At 41.7% G+C, this 20,205-nt stretch overlaps 1 protein-coding gene across 1 annotated transcript in view; it reads right to left on the bottom strand.

Annotated features, from left to right (window-relative positions):
• Positions 1 to 18,695: 18,695 nt before the first annotated feature.
• LOC145405750 (uncharacterized) overlaps positions 18,696 to 20,205 on the bottom strand; it is a 114,855-nt gene continuing 113,345 nt past the window's right edge. The window contains exon 2 of the mRNA XM_080276981.1: positions 18,696 to 19,670. Within this exon, the coding sequence (XP_080133107.1) occupies positions 18,983 to 19,670 (688 nt within the window). The 3' untranslated portion in view covers positions 18,696 to 18,982. The remainder of the gene's footprint in view (positions 19,671 to 20,205) is intronic.

The following is a 20,205-nucleotide window of genomic DNA, read 5'->3' as shown; positions in this document are numbered from 1 at the left end:
CTCCATACTTCCCCCTCTTCCTCACCACCTCTTTCCGCTCCACTGTTCTCATCCCTCTCCCTACTGTTATCCTTTCTCTGCCTTCTCTTTTCTCCTTCTTTTCTCTCTTCGGTTTTACAACCACTTCTTACTTTCTTCTTTTCCCATTATAGTACCTCTTCTACTCTTCTGATCCTCTTATACCCCCTTATCCTCCCGCCCCCCTGCTCACACTCCCTTGTCCTTCCCATATCCCCTGTGACTGCCAGTGACCCACGGCGGCGTGTCACCTCCCATCCCACCTGGATCCACTCATTTATATATATATATATATATATATATATATATATATATATATATATATATATATATATAATACACACACAGGTTGTGAATAGAACCAGTTTTTGTAATTTTGTTTTCACGGATATAGCAACCATACACCTTTTATCCGAACTAGAATGAGTATTTAAGTGAAAAATACTCAAAGCAAAACTTTGCATCGGGAGGCATGTTTTCCTGCGAATTGGTTAAGATCCTTGAAATATACGGACGTTGTGTCCGTGCCTCTACCTTCCATCATCATCCTGTCTCTCTTTTTGTTTGCGGATTCATGTATTTCCCTTCCCGCGTACTCATCTTTTTTTTTTTTCCTTAACAATTGTGTCAGCCTGTCATGGTTAATTTTACTAGTTTATCTTGGCAATAACCAGACAGTTGAGGGAGAGTCACTGGATCCAGAAAGAGTTAAGACTGTCACCACTAATCCTGTAATTGTCCGAACATCGCGAGTAATTTTGCCGATGACACAAAAATAGGACGTATCATTAACTCAGGTGATTATTGGTAACCTACAAAAGGACCTCGATATATTGTGTACAGATGGTCAACAGATTGGCAAACGGAATTTAACGTGGAAAAATGTAAAGTACTTAACGTGGGCAAGACCATCACAGATACTAGATTCAATTTAGATAATAAAGAAAATAATAAATCGGAATGTGAGAGAGATTTAGGAGTTACGAAGGACCTCATTCCAAGGCAACAGTGTATTAATGCGAGAAACAAAGCAAATTCGCCAAGCCTGGGCAGTAAGATATCTAAAGTAATACTGCAACTTTTTCTAGCATTAGTAAGGCCACATTTAGACTGTACAGTTCAGTTTTAGTGTCCGTACTATAGAGTGGTTATAAATTCGTTAGAAAATGTACAGAGAAGAATGACAAAAATGATACATGATATTCAGAACCTTTCATATGAAGAAGGGAAGACTTAACTGAGATGTTAAAGTGGATGAAGGGAATAAACAAAGGAGGTACTAGCGAGATACTGTGCTTAAAGCGAGCATACAGGAAAGAACTGGAAGTAATGGTTTCAAACTTCATAAAGACTAATTTTGTAAGGAGATAGGTGGAAATTTGTGTGGCGGTAGACTAGTGGACGAATGGAATATGCTACCAAAGTGATGCAGTTGACTCCAATTCCATTGAGAGTTTCGAGCATAGGCGAGATAAGCATATGGCAGGTGAAGACTGGATAATAAAAAATAAAAAAATCTCCAAATAACCGGTCTTAATTAATTCGTTTTCCTTTTCATATTACGCTGAGATAGTCACTTTTACCTTTTGCACTTATCTATTACATGTTCACGCTAGTTATTCTGTACTACATTGTGTTCCTTCTCACTTTTTCTTGCCGGTTTCAGCTGGAGGGTTTGATGCAGAGGGAGACCACTTCTTCTTTGCCGTCCTTGCCTTATTCTAGTAGCTTAATCACTCTTGTAGGAGCTGCCTAGCATGGGCCAACTGGCCTACTGCTGTTATCCTCTCTTCTTCTGTTCTTTTTCTTTTCCAGCTAACGTCAGATGATGTTACGCATCTGAGAGTAAACCATAGGAGCATGATTTCCTTTGCAACATAGAATCACATTTTTCACTTGTGACCTTGACCTTTGACCTATTGTACTCCAAAACAATGTTTCCTTAGTGGCTGACCTTAAACCTTTCCACCAAGTTTGGTTGAAATCAGATTTTAATTGTTTATTTTGTTCACACACACACACACACACACACACACACACACACACACACACACACACACACACACACACACACACACACACACACACACCGCTCTAAGAACATAAGAACATAAGAAGAGAGGATAACTGCAGTAGGCCGGTTGGCCCATGCTAGGCAGCTCCTAGAAGAGTAACTGAACTACTAGAATGAGATAAGGATAGCAAAGAAGAAGGCTCTCCCCCGCCCTCCAAACCCTCCAGCCGAAGCCGGCAGGAAAAAGTCAGAAAGAACACCACGCCGTATAGAAAAACTGGCGTGGACATTTTACAGGAAAGTGTGAAAGGAGAATAGAGACTATCATAGTGTAACCTGAAAAGAAAATGTATTTTTTAGTTAGTATTGGTTATAATATTTTCTTTATTCTATATCCACCCCTTATTTGTCATATGCTTATCTAGCCTATGCTTGAAACTCTCAATGGAAGAGGCAGCAACTACTTTACTAGGTAGCTTGTTCCATTCGTCTACTACTCTATTACCAAACCAATTTCTACCGATTTCCTTTCTGAAACGGAATTTTTCTAGTTTGAAACCATTATTTCTAGTTCTATCCTGTATGCTCACTTTAAGTACCTTGCTAATATCTCCTTATTTATACCATTCATCCACTTAAAAACCTCAATTAAGTCTCCCTTACTCTACGCCTCTCTAGCGAATGCAGACTTAGTCTTTTCAGTCTGTCTTCATATGACAGGTTCCGGACGTCATGTATCATTTTAGTCATTCTTCTCTGTACATTTTCTAACGAATTAATATCCATTCTATAGTAAGGACACCAAAATTGTACTGCGTAGTCTAAATGTGGCCTTACTAATGCTAGATAAAGTTTCAGTATTACTTTAGATGATCTATTGCTCACGCTTCTCGAAATAAATCCTAGGACCCTATTTGCTTTATTTCTCGCATTAATGCACTGTTGCCTAGGTTTAAGGTCGTTACTAATCATAACTCCTAGATCTCTCTCGCATTCCGATTTGCTAATTTCTTTGTTATCTAAGCTGTATTTAGTATCTCCAATGGTCTTGCCTACGTTAAGTACTTTACATTTTTCAACGTTAAATTCCATTTGCCAAGTTTTAGACCATTTGGACAATGTATCGAGGTCTTTTTGTAAGTAATGGCAATCGTCAGTCGAGTTAATGATACGCCCTATTTTTGTATCGTCGGCAAATTTGCTGATTATGCTATTGACTCCTAAGTCTAGATCATTTATATATATGATAAATAATAAGGGACCGAGTACTGAACCCTGTGGTACACCGCTAGTTACTAATCCCCAGTCCGACTTAGTTCCATTTATTAATACTCTCTGCTTTCGTCCTTTCAGCCAGGATTCTATCCATTTTAAGATATCGCCGTCTATACCGTGTGCTCGAACCTTTCTAACTAACCTTTCGTGTGGGACTCTATCAAAAGCCTTACTAAAGTCCAGATAAATAACATCGTAAGCTTTATCGCTATCTACTGCCTCATAGACCTCCGAGTAGAATGACAACAAATTTGTGAGGCAGGATCGTCCTTGCCTGAATCCGTGCTGACTTTCGTTTATAAGATTAAATCTTTCGAAGTGTTCTCTAATCTTATTTGCCAAAATTGACTCTAACATTTTTCCTACTATTGACGTTAGACTTATCGGACGATAATTCGACGCAGCTGATTTATCACCCTTTTTAAAGATGGGCACTACGTTTGCGGTTTTCCACGCCTCTGGAACTTCTCCTGAACTTAAAGAGTCATTAAATAACGTTAAAAGTGGCTGACATAATTCTTCTTTGGTTTCTTTTATAATTTTTGCATATATATCGTCCGGACCTGGCGATTTTTGAGGTTTTAACTTGTTAATTTCTTTCAATACGTCCTCCTTATTAATGGTTATTTTACTAAGAATATTTTCCGTATTCTCATGGTAAATATTTGCTGCTTGAGGGATATATTTGCTGCTTGAGGGGTGTATAAAATGCACTCACCAGGAGTATAATCAGAGGCAATGCAACTGTGTTGAATTGGATGATAAGTTTAAAGACATAACAGTTCGATTTCATAACTGAATAAACAGAACAGCCTCAAATTCTGTTTTTAAGGACAGAGTAGGGTTTATATTGTCTTCATGACCCCTCCCCATCCCATCTTTTGCAATCTCGACCTTTCTTCCCCTCGTATTCTTCATTGATCCTCCTCCATCCCACTCTTTGCACCCTTTCTCCTATCGCCTCACCTTTCCTCCCCTCGTCCCATGCTTTTTTTTTTTTCTTTCTTTTTTTTTTTTTTTGTCTAAGATGGTTACTAGGGAGAGATGAAGCTTGTTCAAGACAGTACATAGGTGCGCTGTACTGTAATCTGTCCTACCTTAATCCTTCGCAACCTCCCTTTCTTCTCTCCTTCCCCACCCCACTTTGTCAATCCTTTAACATACCTCATTCCTCTCCGCTCCCGCCCCTACCTCAACCCTTCAACACCCCTCCCCTCCCCCGCCTCTGTACCCCACACATGTAATTACCGGCTCATCCAGGTTTAGATTACCACCGCCTCCATATCCCGGGGTGTGGCAGCTTAGCAGGCCAGGTCGTGGTCGAGACAGTCAGGTGATGCTCAGGGGACCAGCCTTTGTCACACTTATAGAGTCCCTGTTATAAAGGATCCTAAACATATATAAGGAATCCTAAACATTTTATGGGATTTACGTCAGCAACAGCAGCTGCTGTCACCGCTGCTACTGTTGCCGCTTAGGGGATTTACAAGTCTCCATAACTTAACCATTGTCACAGAGTTTTTATCTCTACTCTTCACCTTAATAATCAGTCTGGTTTGGTTGTGAAGTCTGTGGTAGCTGAGTGAAGATAAAAGTATGAACAAGCAATCTTATACAGAGTTTAAGCTTAAGAGAGTTTATAAATACTTTCCAAGTCCAGTATACATAAACTCCTTTGAGCTTGAGCTGTAAGATTGTTTCTTTATGCATATGGTTGCCAAATGCTTCACAATCAGATTTAGTTTATTAATGTTATAAATTGCAAAAAGCAAAACTATGTGTGATAATGTTCACTCGTATGGACACATGCATGTCCTGGCAGGATCCTTTTATAGATACGTTGTGCCTAAGGGCCAGTATTTTAATCAGTTAGTTAAGGAAGTTATTTTTTGTACTTCTTCCTTAACGGTTATTTTTGCGTAGCGTATTATTTTCTTGTAAATATTTGTGTCGTTTATGTCAGTATGTTAACGCAGCTAATACAGAAATACATTTGTAAGCATTAGACACTAGAGAACCTCCTAAAAGAAAAAAAAAAAAAGATGTGGGTCCAGATGTCATGTTATTTCGGGGTAAAAAACAAAAGAACATAAGAAGAGAGGATAACTGCGGGAGGCGAGTTGACCCATGCTAGGCATTTCCTACTAGAGCAAGACAAGGATAACAATGAACGTTCTTCCTCACTCACCAAACCCTCCGTTACAAACCAGCAGGAAAAAGTCAGAAGGAACACTATGCAGTACCAAAAAAAAAAAAAAAAAAAAAGAAAGAAAAAAAGCGAAAGGAGAAGAGAGACTATCGTGGTGAATCCTTAAATGGAAAAAAATAATTAGGGCTGGTTATTAGGATATTTTTTTTTTTATATCCAACCCTTACTTGTCATATGCTTATCTAGCCAGTGCTTGAAACTGTCAGTGAAAGGGGCAGCAGCTACAGTACTTCACTATGTAGGTAGCTTATTCCATTCGTCCGCTGCTCTGTTGCCAAACCAACTTCTACTTATTTCCATACTAAAACGGTTCAGGACCTGAGTTTTAATCTCCGTCACCTGAACTACGCTCGCACCTATACCCTGTCCCTCAATCTGAGCTTCCCCAGTGACCTGACACACACTCCCATCCATTTCCTGCCCCTCACCTATGACCTGAGCTTCCCCAGTGACCTGACACACACTCCCATCCATTTCCTGCCCCTCACCTATGACCTGAGCTTCCCCAGTGACCTGACACGCGCTTACTTACTTCCTGTCCCTCACCTATGACCTGAGCTTCATAGTGACCCGGCTTTCCCTCAAGTGACCACGCTGTCCATGGATTATGTTTCTGAAATAAGCTCCATCCATCAAAAAATCCTAGACAAAAAATAGGAACGGTCGAGCGGTTGTCATTAGAACAGACATGCCAGTTACATTTGAACTTAATTTCTTCATGATCGCTATTACCGAGTCGTCCGCCAACCTTTGCTTCACTGATGACGTTTTCTGTATTCGATAAAACCAAAGCTGTATATTATTACCTATAATGGGCTCCCTGATACCTCTAGTGTATGTCCTGTATGAGCCTTATCTCACCTTGATGATTAAGAGTACTGTTTTTGCTTCTATGTAATTAACTGTGTGTATGTATAATCAAGAACTGGAGTGGGATGTGGATGCAACGATCTCTGTGTACTATAATATAGATCGATAATAATTTTCCTTCTGACTTTTTCCTGCCGGTTTCAGCTGCAGGGTTTGGTGGGTGTGGGGAGAGCCATCTTCTTTGCCATCCATGTCTTAGTTTAGTAGTTTAAAAACTCTTAAAATGAGTGCATAGCATGGACGAACGCCACTCACGACCTACACCACACCACAACCGACACTCTTAGGCTACATGATAAAGCTCGAGAAATATTTAGGAAAGAAGTGAATACTTGTGGTTAATTGGTGTGGGATTAACTCTGGCCCCAATTAGTAACTGTAAAAGATATCCCCCAAGGAGCTGTGATTTTGTTCAGTCTTCATTAGGGATATGTCAGTGCTTCAGGGACGTTTTAATCCCTGCCACCTGTTTCCTGTGGGTCACCTTTTCCCGATACCCAAATTACTGGCTTATTTTTCCTCTCAGCTTTTCCGTATTATTGGATGCTTTAGAGTTTCACATGTATTTTATTTACTTATTTATTTATTTATCTTTATTGGTTGGGATATGTACATAAGAACATAAGAAGAGAGGACAACTGCAGTAGGCCGGTTGGCCCATGCCAGGCGGCTCCTAGAAGATTAACTGAACTACTAGAATGAGATAAGGATAGCAATCATAAAGAACACCACGCAGTATAGAAAACTGACGTGGACATTTTGTAGGAAAGTGTGAAAGGAGAATAAAGATGATCATAGTGTAACCTGAAAAGGAAAAAGAATGAATTAGTGTTGGTTATTAGATTTTTTTCCTATGCCCACCTCTTATTTGTCAGCAACCACTTAACTAGGTAGCTTATTCCATTCGTCAGCAGCTGTTACCAAACCAATTTCTACCTATTTCCTTCCCGAAAATGAATTTTTCTAGTTTGAAACTATTACTTCTAGTTCTATCCTGTATGCTTACCTTAAGTGCCTTTTTAATACCTTCCTCTATTTATACCCTTCATCCACTTGAACACTACTGTTTAGTCTCCCCTTACTCTACGCCTCTCCAGTGAGTGCAGACTTAGTCTTTTTAGTCTGTCTTCATATGACAGGTTTCGAACGTCATGTATCATTTTGTTATTCATCTCTGTACATTTTCCAACGAGTTAATATCCATTCTATTGTAAGTACACCAAACTTGTACGGCGTAGTCTAAATGTTGCCTTACTAATGCTAAATAAAGTTGCAATATTACTTTTAATGACCTATTGCTCACGCTTCTCGAAATAAATCCTAGGACCCTATTCGCTTTATTTCTCGCATTAATACACTTTTGCCTTGGTTTGAGTCTTTACTAACCATAACTCCTATGATAGATCTTTCTCGCATTCCGACTTGCTAATTTCTTTTTTATCTATCTAAGCTGTATTTAGTATCTCCAGTGGTCTTGCCTACGTTAAGTCTATCTATCTATAGCCCGACGCCCTAATCCCGCAAAGGGTGGCCACAGACAAAACGCCTCCAAGTCGCTCTGTCACCCACCATTTGACTACCCTCCCCCCAACTCACCCCCCCCTCCCTCATATACCTCTCAACTCCATTCCTCCACCTCATCCTCGATCTACCCCTCCCTCCACCTCACGTACATACACCCTCTTAGTCAGTCTTTCATTCTCCATTCTCTCCACATGTCCAAACCACCTCAGTGCATTTCTCCTAATCTTCTCAACCACATCCACATCTACCTCACAACGTTCCTTCATTCGTCCTTCATTCGTTCCTTCATTCGTCAACCTGTTCCTTCACGTCACTCCACATGCTCCTCTCAAGTAACTCATTTCCACTGCTCTCACTCTTGATTTGTTCCCCTCTTGCAAGGTCCACGCCTCGCTTCCATACGTCAGGGTAGTACGTTAAGTACTTTACATTTTCCAACGTTAAATTCCATTTGCCAAGTTTTAGACCATTTGGACAATATATCGAGGTCCTTTTGTAAGTTATGGCAATCGTCAGTCGAGTTAATGATATGCCCTATTTTTGCATCGTCGACAAATTTGCTGATACTGCTAGTGATTCCTGAGTCTAGATCATTTATATATATAATAAATAATAAGAGATCGAGTACTGAACCCTGTGGTACACCGCTAGTTACTAATCCCCAATCAGACTTAGTTCCATTTATTAATACTTTCTACTTTCGTCCTTTCAGCCAGGGTTCTGTCCATTTTAAGATATCGCCATCTATACCGTGTGCTGAAACCTTTCTAACTATAACCTTTCGTGTGGGACCCTATCAAAAGCTTTACCAAAGTCCAAATAAATAATATCGTACTAAAGTCCAGATAAATAACATCGTTCAGTCCAGATAAATAATATCGTAAAATAAATAAATTCAAACTAATGATCAGGAAAAGAGTATATATGGACCAGTTTTTATTATTTAGGTTGCTTATTAGGGCATTCTGACTGGCCATGGATTGCACTTTCTGTACAAACTCTAGTACTGGACGTAGCGGCCAATGTGAAGTCATTTGCAAAGCCACTGCAGCTGCCACACACATTTGCCCGAATGCCAACAATCGTTTTTGGGAACATTAAGGACCCCTTCACATAGCCAGACTGATGGCTTGCTTTCACCACAAAATTCCTACGAAAGTACACGTGCCCCCCGACTATAAGGCATCGCCATATATATGGCGAAGCTTATTGTTTTGGTAAGTACAGTATTATTATTATTTTTCTTTGCCCTTTTTTTCCTTAGATTTTGATGACATTATACAGGACGGTACCCTAGGGTAACCTAAGTACTTGTGCCAAATATAAATGACTTTGACCTATTTTTGAAGGTCATATACCCGGTACTACTTTTGGTGCAAAAATTTCATATTTTATACTGAAATGTCTCATAAACTAATTGAGACACAACTGTTTGGTTGAAAATCCTATGATAAAAAAGTCTACTGAGAATTTAGGCAGAGTATTTTGCCATTTAGTACCGAATTCAAAGCTGCTCAATATTTTCTTTGTGACATATTATAGAGAAAACCGCAAAAGCTACAAAGCGGTAACTTTACAAAAATATAGCTGTGGTCCTGCTCATTATCTGAGATGAATATGGTTACTGTTAAGCTTACAGTTAGCCACTTATTGAGACAAATGTAAAATCTGCCCATGCATACAAAGATAATCAATACCATGAATTAGTTACGGCGAAGCTTCTTTATTCTGACTACACAGTAAGCAACTAGGTAACTAGTATTTATTTTGTATTATTTATTAGACTCTTGTCGTAGTTATTAGCAGCAAAGGTGTTCGAGTACTTTAACACAAGTATATCCCTTCCACCCTCTCTGACACCAGTTATAATTCCCCAGCATTTTTATATTTATTTTGTATTAGTTACTGACGGTGGTCGCGTTTATTAGAATTAAAGGTATATTTTGACACAAGGTCCCTCCGCTCTATCTTCCCCGACACCTTAATTCTGAGTGGTCAGTTAAACACCTCCCCCGACCTGCCCCCTCCCCCACCCCCACTGGGCCTCCTGCAGCAAAGGCCTGGATTTGCATACAGAATTTTCGGCTTAAAGGGTAAAGCCACTGCAGGTGTGAAGGTTGAGTGGGAGAGGCTTTGAGTAGGCACAGGTGTTTGATGGGGGCTGTGGTGGAGGGGTGAGAAGAGAATGGAAGAAGGGGAGGAAAGTGAAAAGATGTGGGAGGAAGAGAAGACAATGGAGGGAGGGAGAAGAGTGAGAGGTTGTGGAAGGTTGAGAAAGAGAGAAAAACAGTGGGAGGACTGGAAGGCAAAAGAGAAGATAATGGAGGGAGGGAGGGAGGGAGGGAGGGAGGAGTGAAAGGATGTGAACGGAAGAGGAAAAGGAGAAGATAATAGAGGGAGGAGGAGTTTAAGGGAGACAGAGAAGAGGTAGGAGGGAACAAGTTTGAGGGAAAGGATGGAAAGGTGGGAGTGAAAAGAGAAAGGAGGGAGAAGGGAGGGAAGGGAAATGTAGATGGGACTGGAGAGGCGACGGAGGGGGAGTAAAAGGATGTATGAAATAGAGTAGGAGGGGAGATGAGAACTGAGGGAGGAGGAATAATGGAGATAAAAGAAGAGACAGGAGACAGGAGGTACAGGGAGTGAAAGGATCTGGAAGACAGTAGATAGATAGAGAGAGAGGGGGGGGGTTAAGAAGAAATCCAAGAGAAAGGACACGAGAAAGTGTTACTGAAAAAACGTGTAGCAAGACGAGTCAGAAAGGAGGCAGGAGCTGGGACATGGAGATAAGAAAGAAAATAAAGCAAGAACTAATGATTTTGGGCAAAAAAAGGGACAGTGAGGAAGGAAATGAGGAAGAAATGTGATTGGAATGTGCAGTGTTACATAGGACAAATGAAAGAGAAGAATGAGGACAGGAAACAAGAAGGTGAAATACTGTTGGAGGGAACGAGCAAGGAAGGCAATAAGAAATGAAGGATAAAGTAGGATTATGTAAAAGTATATAAGGCAGAAGGAAGAAAGAGATGAAGATGGAAGTAAGATTGTGGGAAGGAACAATCGACGAAGACAATAGGAAATAGAGGATTCTGTTAGAGTACGTGAAAGCATACAGGACTAAAAGGAAGGATGGTATGAAAGAATGAAAAAGAATGAAAGAAAGATTGTAGAAGGAACGAAAATGAAGAGTGTAAGTAAAGAAATGAGAGGTTTGGAGTGTGCTGAAATATACAGAAGAAATGGAGGACAGAAGAGGATTAAGACGAAGGAATTAAGAAGGTGAAAGATTGTTGGGAAGATACGGGCGATTAGTGGGTGAAAAGAAGTGATGAGGAGGGGGATAATTGGGGATAGTGAGGATGGGATAATACATATGTAGCACCAGACGAGGATCAGAGGGAGATGAGGAAGAGTGGACGATGAAGGAAAAGGAAGATAGGAGTGTAGATAATGTATGTTGGAAATAGTGAAGATCAGTGGGAAAAATCAGTACAGAGAAATTGGCGTATGAAAGTTGATATAGATAAATTAGTGTTGGAAATTGAGTGTGTAGGAAACAATGATAAAGGGAGGTAATAAAAGGACGGTGTGGGGGTAGAAATGGACACGATAAGGAATTACCCATAAGAGGTGAAAAATCAAGATAGGAAAGTTTTCGTTGCTGGAAATATAGAATAATGGAAAAGGCAGATAGGACGGTGATTATAGGGAAGAGAGAAAAAGGGAGATAGGGAAATATAATGTATGTCTGTAGGAAACTGTGGAAGGAGGAGACAGAGAAGAGGAAAAGGTGTAGGGAAAAGGACGTCTACAAGGAGGTGGGACGAACAATAAAGGTTTGTTAATATTTTGGCAATGGGAAAGAGAGAATATTTAAGTCACAATCACAGAACACGAGAAATACAGCAAGTGGAAAAGAGGCACAGGAAGCATGTGTTTATAGAAAGCAGTGGAAAAAAGAACAGGAAAATAACGAATGGTAGAAAATGGGAGGAGGAAGCGGGAGGCGGGACTGTAATGTAAATGTGAGAGGTCTGAAAGTATAGAGAGAATATATAGGACAAAACCAGAGAACATGAAAGGGGAAAAATGCAATTAGTCCTGCGAGGAGGAAAACTAGGTAAACTGAGGGATACGAGAGGCTTTTAGAGGTTGAGACAGAGGGGCCTGAGCAAGGGGAAGGGGGACGACGTAGATTAATAGAGGGTGGAGGAAAGCTGGCCGAAAGGGGAAGGGCGGGAGGAGCGGTTTGTATAAAGCCACCTAAGCTGAGGTTAGTTTCTGTATATGCTTAGTGTTGTGGATGTGATTCCTTGTATACATATGTTTCTTTTATTCCTACAGCTGCTGTGTGTATGTATGTATGGATGTATGTATGTACGTGTTTTTATTTGCATGTGTACGTGCATGAATGAGTGATTAAACATGTGTGCGTTTTTTGTAGGTAGGCTATGTATATATGTTTTTCCGCCTCTGAGTGCCGTATGTGACACGTCGGGTGGTGTGTTCTCCTCTTACCCTTCACTCACCTGATGTAGTTGGATTCGCGTCGCTTCTGCCAATGTAAACACGGCAACGATGGGTATTCAGCTTTCATTCATAACTAGTTGCTCCATTCACTGTTTATTTTGCGTAGTATTTCAGGTCACACATTCGTCATTCTCATTCCTTTCATCCATCTTTTTATCATGTGTAATAATCAAGAATACTCACACACTCACGTAACTTTTGACTCTATTCACTGTTTAGTTTGTATATTCTCTGCAAAAATATTCACTCACTCACTCACTCATTCACACCAGTAGTTCTGTTCTCTGCTTAGGTTGTGTATTGGAGATGATCATATACTCACTCAGTCACTCATTCACATCATTCTCTCTCTCTCTCTCTCTCTCTCTCTCTCTCTCTCTCTCTCACACACACACACACACACACACACACACACACACACACACACACACACACACACTGCAGTGATAACAAGCAGAAGAGATAGGTGTGAGGACAAACATGGGAAGTTATGACAATCAGACCTTGACTTTGATGCAGCTTCCGTCATATTTCTAGCAGTATTTACCTCCACGCCCCTGTTTTCGTTGCGTATAGAGATGCTCATCTTAATTAATCCGTGTTATTGCTGGCTCTTGCTCGGGATAAGCTACAGGGAAGGGCAAGGCGTGACATGTAGTTATGTAGAATTTGGTAAGTCGGTGTAGGAGCTGGTGAAGTTGATTGTTATGTGATCTGCTAACCCCTCCTTCCTGGCTCATCTTCTAGAGTTTAATGAAATTGTTTTGAGGTGGCAGCTGCATCTAATACAATTAAAAGTAATAGTTCTGAATGGGTCTTTCATGGCTGAATAAGAGGGCACAATACCCGCACCTGATTTTTGACCCTCCCCTGTGACCAACTTACACCGAATATTTTCAAACTCGAATTTACTTTATTCTTGCTTTTCCCTCAACCCTTCCAATAATCTTGACCTAGATTAGTTCAGCAGTGGATCGGCTGTGTACAGTAGACCTTGCCATGTAACCAGGGCAATATACATATATATACTGGGTAACTTGAGTAGGTAGGTTCCTTTTTATCGTGCTACCTCCAGACGACTTTATTCGCCTTAGGAGGGACCTTTGTTGTGAAGGGATTAGAAAGGCTCAATTAACTTCCTAGTACAGTACAAAGGCTAACATATTTATTGTTACCGCCAGATAATTTTAGTATGATTGTGTGTGTGTGTGTGTGTGTGTGTGTGTGTGTGTGTGTGTGTGTGTGTGTGTGTGTGTGTGTGTGTGTGTGTGTGCGCGCGCGTGCGTGTGTGTTTTTTACCTCTGGTGATTATATTCAGCTCATTGAAGACTTCTTGTAGTGAATGAGTTCATGTAAACTCTTTGCCCTTTTTGTACAAGCTTCATTTTCTAAATTTAGTAAAACTTTTTAGCAAGAATAAACTAGGAAAAAGCTGTCATCATACAGAAAAGATGGCAAGGCATCATTATAAGTGTGTGAGAAGACAGAGAAGGCGAAAACCCGAGAAGTGATACGGGACGGGCCATGAATGGGATGCGGGGTGGGGTGGGGGATGTAAAGTAATAGATGGGAGGGTACGGAAGTGATAAGCTACCTGAGTAAACAAACATGGTGGAGGAGCTTCTTGTGATGCTTGATGGCAAGGGATTGGGAGTGGGTGCTCTTGTAAATATTGTGCCTTTCTCCTTTCTCTTTACTCTTTGCTTTCTCGTTTTATTCTCGTAAACTGCAAAGTTTTTATCCTTGTTCTTTTATTCCATTCATACTATTTGACAGGAATTGCAGTGTATGGGTCAGTTAGCCTATGTACATATACAGAGCAATATATGTATCAGGTTTGCCTCGAGTACAGGTTCCTCTAAATCAGCAGCAGGATGAGAGAAACCTTTGTTCTCTCACACAGATTAAAATGACGACTGTTCTCTGTCTGACCTTTCATGGCGCTGATGGATAACTAATGGAATGGATGTTAGTTTACAGAGTTTGAGAAGTAGACAACTCGTTAAAAATTAAAAGTATTCTTGCTGAAGTCAGTAATTTCTCCATTTTATTACATCGTATAAGTGTTTACTGTTCCTCTTTGTAATATCGTGAAAGGTATTTAGACATATACTGTACACACATTGAAATGCTGTCGCTTTGTTGCATCCAGCCTCACTGTTTGGTTACCCTCTTCCCTGGCCACGACACTCCTGCACTCCCTTCAACCCCTCTGACCAGTCGGAGTCCTTCCCAGGGATTACAGGAGCGTAGGCCAGTAAGCTTAAGGCGCCACAAAGGCACCACATGACCCTTTGAACGCCTTGGTATAGAACAACTCCTGGGCACCCTTTGCTTATAGTAGAGGAGTCTGTGTGTGCTTTCACTTGTGGGAGAATAATTACTCTACTTCTGCTCTAGGCGTCTGCTGTTGGTAGTTCTTCCCCTCTCGTGCATTCTCACTCGTTTTCTGGACCGTCTCACCTTAATCTTAGGTGGTGATGGTTTATGATTTCCTCACAGATCAAATGTACATACTCCTGCCGGTGATGATGATGGTAGTTTGATTCACTCTCAGATCAGTTTTGTGTAGCTGATGATTATGTTTCACCCTCAGATCAGTTTTGCTACGCCTGACCGCTTAGACTTTCATCCCAGGACCTCTAATTTCAGCGGTGTGGTAATCAAGCAGAGTCCCACGGCTTCCTTACACTCGGGGTATAATTTGCCACACGCACACTTACACCGCCGCGTCTAACACACAGGCCGGGGAATCAGTGTGGTTTAGCGGGGCGTAATTAGACTGATCTGTTGAGCCGTCAGTTGATTAGTCGGGGAAAGGATCAAAGCAGCCGGGAGTTGGGAAATCAAAACCAGAGTGGAGACAGTTTAGGTTTTTTATTAACACCTAAGGCAGTTTTTGTCATGCGTGAGTCGGACTATACACAGTAGTTTTCACCCCATTGTAAGGGAGAAAAAATAAAAAAAAAGTCTTGTCCTGTCTAGAGGAGGTAGAGACGTGGGCAGATTATAGTGGTGTATGATATCAGTAACCTGCGGAATTACAACGAGCACCAAAGTTGAAACCGAGGATGTGACAGTGTGTGTGCGGGGAGATTTTGGCGGTATTGTGTGCAAAATTATGTGATGGTGTCAAGTTGCTGCAGTGTTTTTTTTATTATTATTATTATTATTATTATTACGCCTTTGTATGTTGTTATATGATGCTCAAGATTTTGGAGAATGAATATGAGGGAGTAGGATGTTTTGTGCTTTAAATTTGGCAGCCTTAGTTATATTATCCTCTTTAGCACGGATACATCATCTTTATTTCATTCTTTCTATCTCCTGACGATTTGATTCAGCTTGGAATAGATTTTTCGAACTGGGGTGTTAGATATAAATTAATCCCAGAACGAACGATATCCAGAACTAAATACAAGCATCTGAGAGCAACAAGATCAAAAGAAACCTATGCTGTAATGTGTTGAAGAGGATAACAATGAGGCTGCGAGGGCTTTATGATACCACCACGACCCCATCTCAAAAACTGTGCTCTAACTTCCCCCCTTTGACTCCCAGGCTTAAGAGGGCCGACTCAGCCACTGTCATCCCGGCCGCCTTCATTTCCCTGCGTGCCTGGGGTGCCGTGGTGAGGGCAGGGGAGGTCAGGGGTCACGTTGATACTTGTGCTTGAGGCCGTGTTTATAAACTCTTTTAAGCTGGAACTGTGTAAGAGATCGGGCTACCAGATACTTCACAGTAAAATTCGAGTGCAAATTAAAAGTGACAAAGTATGAAAAACAAAACGACCAGTAATAATAGTCAACTGTTGTGGAGATTTGCTTATGGTCAAAATTGAAAAGGATCTTCTATAAATACGACCCATGTACTCTTTACCTTCTCAAACACGACAGGTACCACCTCTACTTCCACCTCACACACAGTTTAGCTTATCTTTACTCCAAGGTCCGTCGATAAAAATTAACCACTGCAACCCTGAAGATGTCTTATTGTAGTTTATTCTTGCTATTACAAGACAATTTTATTTAGCTTTTGAGAGGCATCTAGCAATGACGGGATTCCCTAAGCTTGTTAAAATTATGTGGTGATAGCAGGAATAAACAGAAAAGACGTCATATTTGTGAAGGGGTCACGTTAGGATATAAGACTGGTGTTTAAATCTCTCTCATTAGCTTTCCACCCACGTCCTCCCCTCTTTGTGACCAGGAAGGGTTCAGTTGATACAGTGATAAGAGGTAAGACCTGAGTTTTTAGTTAGTGAGGAGTACAGTCCCAAGGAGTATCAGATAACCCCTTGCCCTTCCACCCACCGCACCTCTTACCTCATCATTGTTGTCTGATAGTTTGTTTGCAATTATATTGTTAGAATTGGTCAGTGGTTGATTTGGTGAAGGGGCAGTGTCTTAATCAGAAAACCTCTTGCCCTTCCTCCTCCTACCTCGTCATTTGGATAATTTATTTTGCAGTCACATTATTAGAAGTGATCAGTGGATGGTGTGGTGAAGGGGCACCATCCTAACAGATGGCATCATTAGTGGATGCATTTCTGAGGCTGTGGTTGGACACGGCAAGCTGAGGCGGCACAGGGATGGCGATGATGAGAAACTTGATTATTGTAGTTCCTCACCTCTGGGATTATGATGTCTGGCAAACGACTGGTATTTTGGAATTTCGCCAGTGATGAATTTCCAAGTATCTTGAACACATCATTGTATGTATTCCGTGATAACTCGGGTGAATGTTTCGCCATGATGTCCACGGTATACTGTATTTCACTTGTAGCTGGTTGTATTGTAACTGGTATGAATACAGTATGTGTGTCATGAATTTAAAACAAAGTCAGTTCATCTTCATTCACTACGATTTGTCAGTGTAGCAGAAGCGAGGAGAGGTAAGAGCAATGGGTCAAGTGATCATCCCGTGTATTGCTCTCGTTACTGGGACAAAGGATCAGCAAATCATAATTGTAATGTACCTTGCCTTCCCTGTGCGCTATCAAGGTGACATGCCAATCACAACGATATACTCCGGGTAACAGAGGTGAAACTGAGATACATTGGTCATATAAAATAACTCTTACTGTTATCATAAACTGACGGTATGTTACAGCACTTATTGAGTCTTAACACGCATGATCTGTGTTGGGTTAATATAAACAGGTGGTGCCACAGGGAGCCAGGTGGGTGTCACTGGCTTCCTTGGCCCCAGGGGTGAAGATCTTACACCAGAAAGTTTCCAAGGCCATTTATTTATAGGATCTAAGTAGAATATACAAATGATTACCTGACTACCTGCCATTTAAAACGTGTATTATATATCGTGCAAGTGCGGACTACTGGACTGAGGAGCAACACACATACACACACACACATACGAACATTTTTGTACAGAAATACATTTATGTACATATTATTATATTATATTACATTATATGATATGAATCTCGAATAAAAATCTAAGGTATAAGCTACACGACTGTGGTCCTGTTGGCGGGCGTGATGGGGCTGGAGCAGTGAACCGTATTCTAGGTGACAGGCGGGCTCGTAGCACCTCTTCCTTAGCGGTTATGTTTGCTTATCACATTTTTATGATCTTTTACAGACAGGGACAAAAGCTGGTTATACTTCACACTTAGGGATTATTTGTCACTTTCCTTTCCAGACGCCTTTCATCTGTAACCAGGGAAAAATACCAAGCCTTTCTCAGCATAGGAATATTAACCAGCAGAATGAACAAGGGTTGAGAAGTAGAAGAGGTCGTATGTTAGGCTAACTTTTGTCCCCTGGTATTTGTAACTGAGCCAAACTATGTCAATACTGAACATATATGAGTAACGTAAAACAGAATATCAGATTGTAATATGCAAAATGAGCTGCTTAAACATCTTCCTTAGAGATTTATTTTACTCATTGCACATTAGTACACATATGTTATTTATAGCACTAACATGAACTTAATTTGCATGACTAACAAGAATGATAAGGTTCCATGGACAAAAATTAAATGATAAGGAAGAGGTGCAAGTGATCCTCCTCCTTAATCGTCAAGAATACTACCCAGTGTCCGCCCACCCACCCGCTACTACACTAGGGGCGACACTCTACACACTCCCCGGACGAAGGTCATCTTACACACACACACACACACACACACACACACACACACACCATCGTACACACTGAATGAAGCATGTTATTTTGGAGATTGTTTTTAGTGCATCACGAATTAGAGTTTGTTAACCTCTTCAGTCCGATGACGTCTTTTATCATGTTATCCTTTACACCACCAGACTATTTATATCTACTGTAGGTGAGATTATGCGATCTTGGGTTAAATATACTCGTAGTCTTCATTCGCCCCTTCAGTATTGTGATGCTGTCCTAAGTTGAATAAAGTCTTCTGGAAATGGTAAGACCGAGGTAAAAGAATGTGTCATCGAACTGAAGGGGTAAATAATATGCAGCCAACCCCCGTCGTGCGTGTCGTGAGAGTACCGCCCAATATCACATGAGTTGTCAGTTCATGGCGACACCTCACGCCACTTACGTATCTTCCTTCTGCTTGGGCTGCAACCTGATTGGCTGGAAGGCCCCTGCTGAAGAGAGGAAGTGACGGTCAGTGAGTGGTCTTATCGGGGAGAGAGTGAAAGGCCGCTTCGTCATCGGCTGCATGGCGTAACCGAAGACGTGTCGCTCAGGGATGGGTCGGATCGGGGTGACGTAGTGGTCCGAGGGTGACGCCGGCCGCTTGTGAGACGACACCAGGGAGGCGATGGTGAGGGCGGGGGCAAGGGCCTGCAGGGAGGTCGGAATGCTCACTGGGGTCTCCGTCAGCACTGGCTTCCCACTGTCTTGAGTCTCGTCTTTCACGCCGGGGGACACTCGCTGGCTCTGGTCCTTGGTGGCGTCTTTCGTGGGCGAGGCCAGGGGGGAAGACCGAGGACACACCGGAGGCTTGGGGTCCAACGAGAGGGGAAGACTGGTGGGAGGTCCATGGAGGATTGCTGGTGGAGGGGCAGAGTGTGAGGAGGAGTTTGGAGGCTGAGTCGAAGGTGGGAGTTGAGGAGGAGGAGAGCGGGCATCAAGAGACACCTCGTCCTCGGAGATGTCGTCCTCGAAGGTGTTTGGAGAGCCAGGGTTGATGAGGTCTTCGTCGTCGTCGTCCAGAGGGGAGCGGGTGTCAGCCTCTCTCCTGCTGGCTGGAATCCCCGTGGCGCCGAACTGGTGCATCCTGGGAGAAGGAAAAGTCAGAGGTTAGTGGCAGAGATCATTCCCAAAAGTACCGTATGCACTAGCAGATCTACATGGAACCTAGAGTACATTTTCCCTATAACATTGTTGCTACTACCGCAGTCTAATTATATACAGCCAATCAATATCTCTTTTTTTCCTGTATTAACGGCAATAATCACAGTTGTTCACGACTTTTCATAAAACATCCTATCAGCAGAATATTAACTTTACTGAGTCATTTTCTTAAAAGAATATGATTCTCTCATTGCAGCACCTTTCCTACATCGCCAGAGATCATATTGGGCATCACAACTTTTACCATTCCCTTTCCCCTCGTTTCTTTGTTATATACTGTCACCATGGCTTCTCATTCGTCGCCATATTTTCATTTATCCCACTCCGTTCCCAGCCAACCCCACCCACCCCTTCCTCGTAACCCCGTCCCCCGCCAACCTTACCCACCCCTGTTACCCGCACCCTGTACCCCTGCTACTCCACCCCGTTCCCTGCCATCCCACCTCACCATCCCGCTG

Source organism: Coenobita brevimanus, chromosome 68, assembly GCF_032717465.1.
Source record: "Coenobita brevimanus isolate Jiangsu-jjx chromosome 68, ASM3271746v2, whole genome shotgun sequence".
In the NCBI taxonomy this organism is placed as follows: Eukaryota; Metazoa; Arthropoda; class Malacostraca; order Decapoda; family Coenobitidae; genus Coenobita; species Coenobita brevimanus.
Note: the sequence above shows the minus strand (reverse complement) of the source record. Positions and strands in the feature narration are given on the sequence as shown.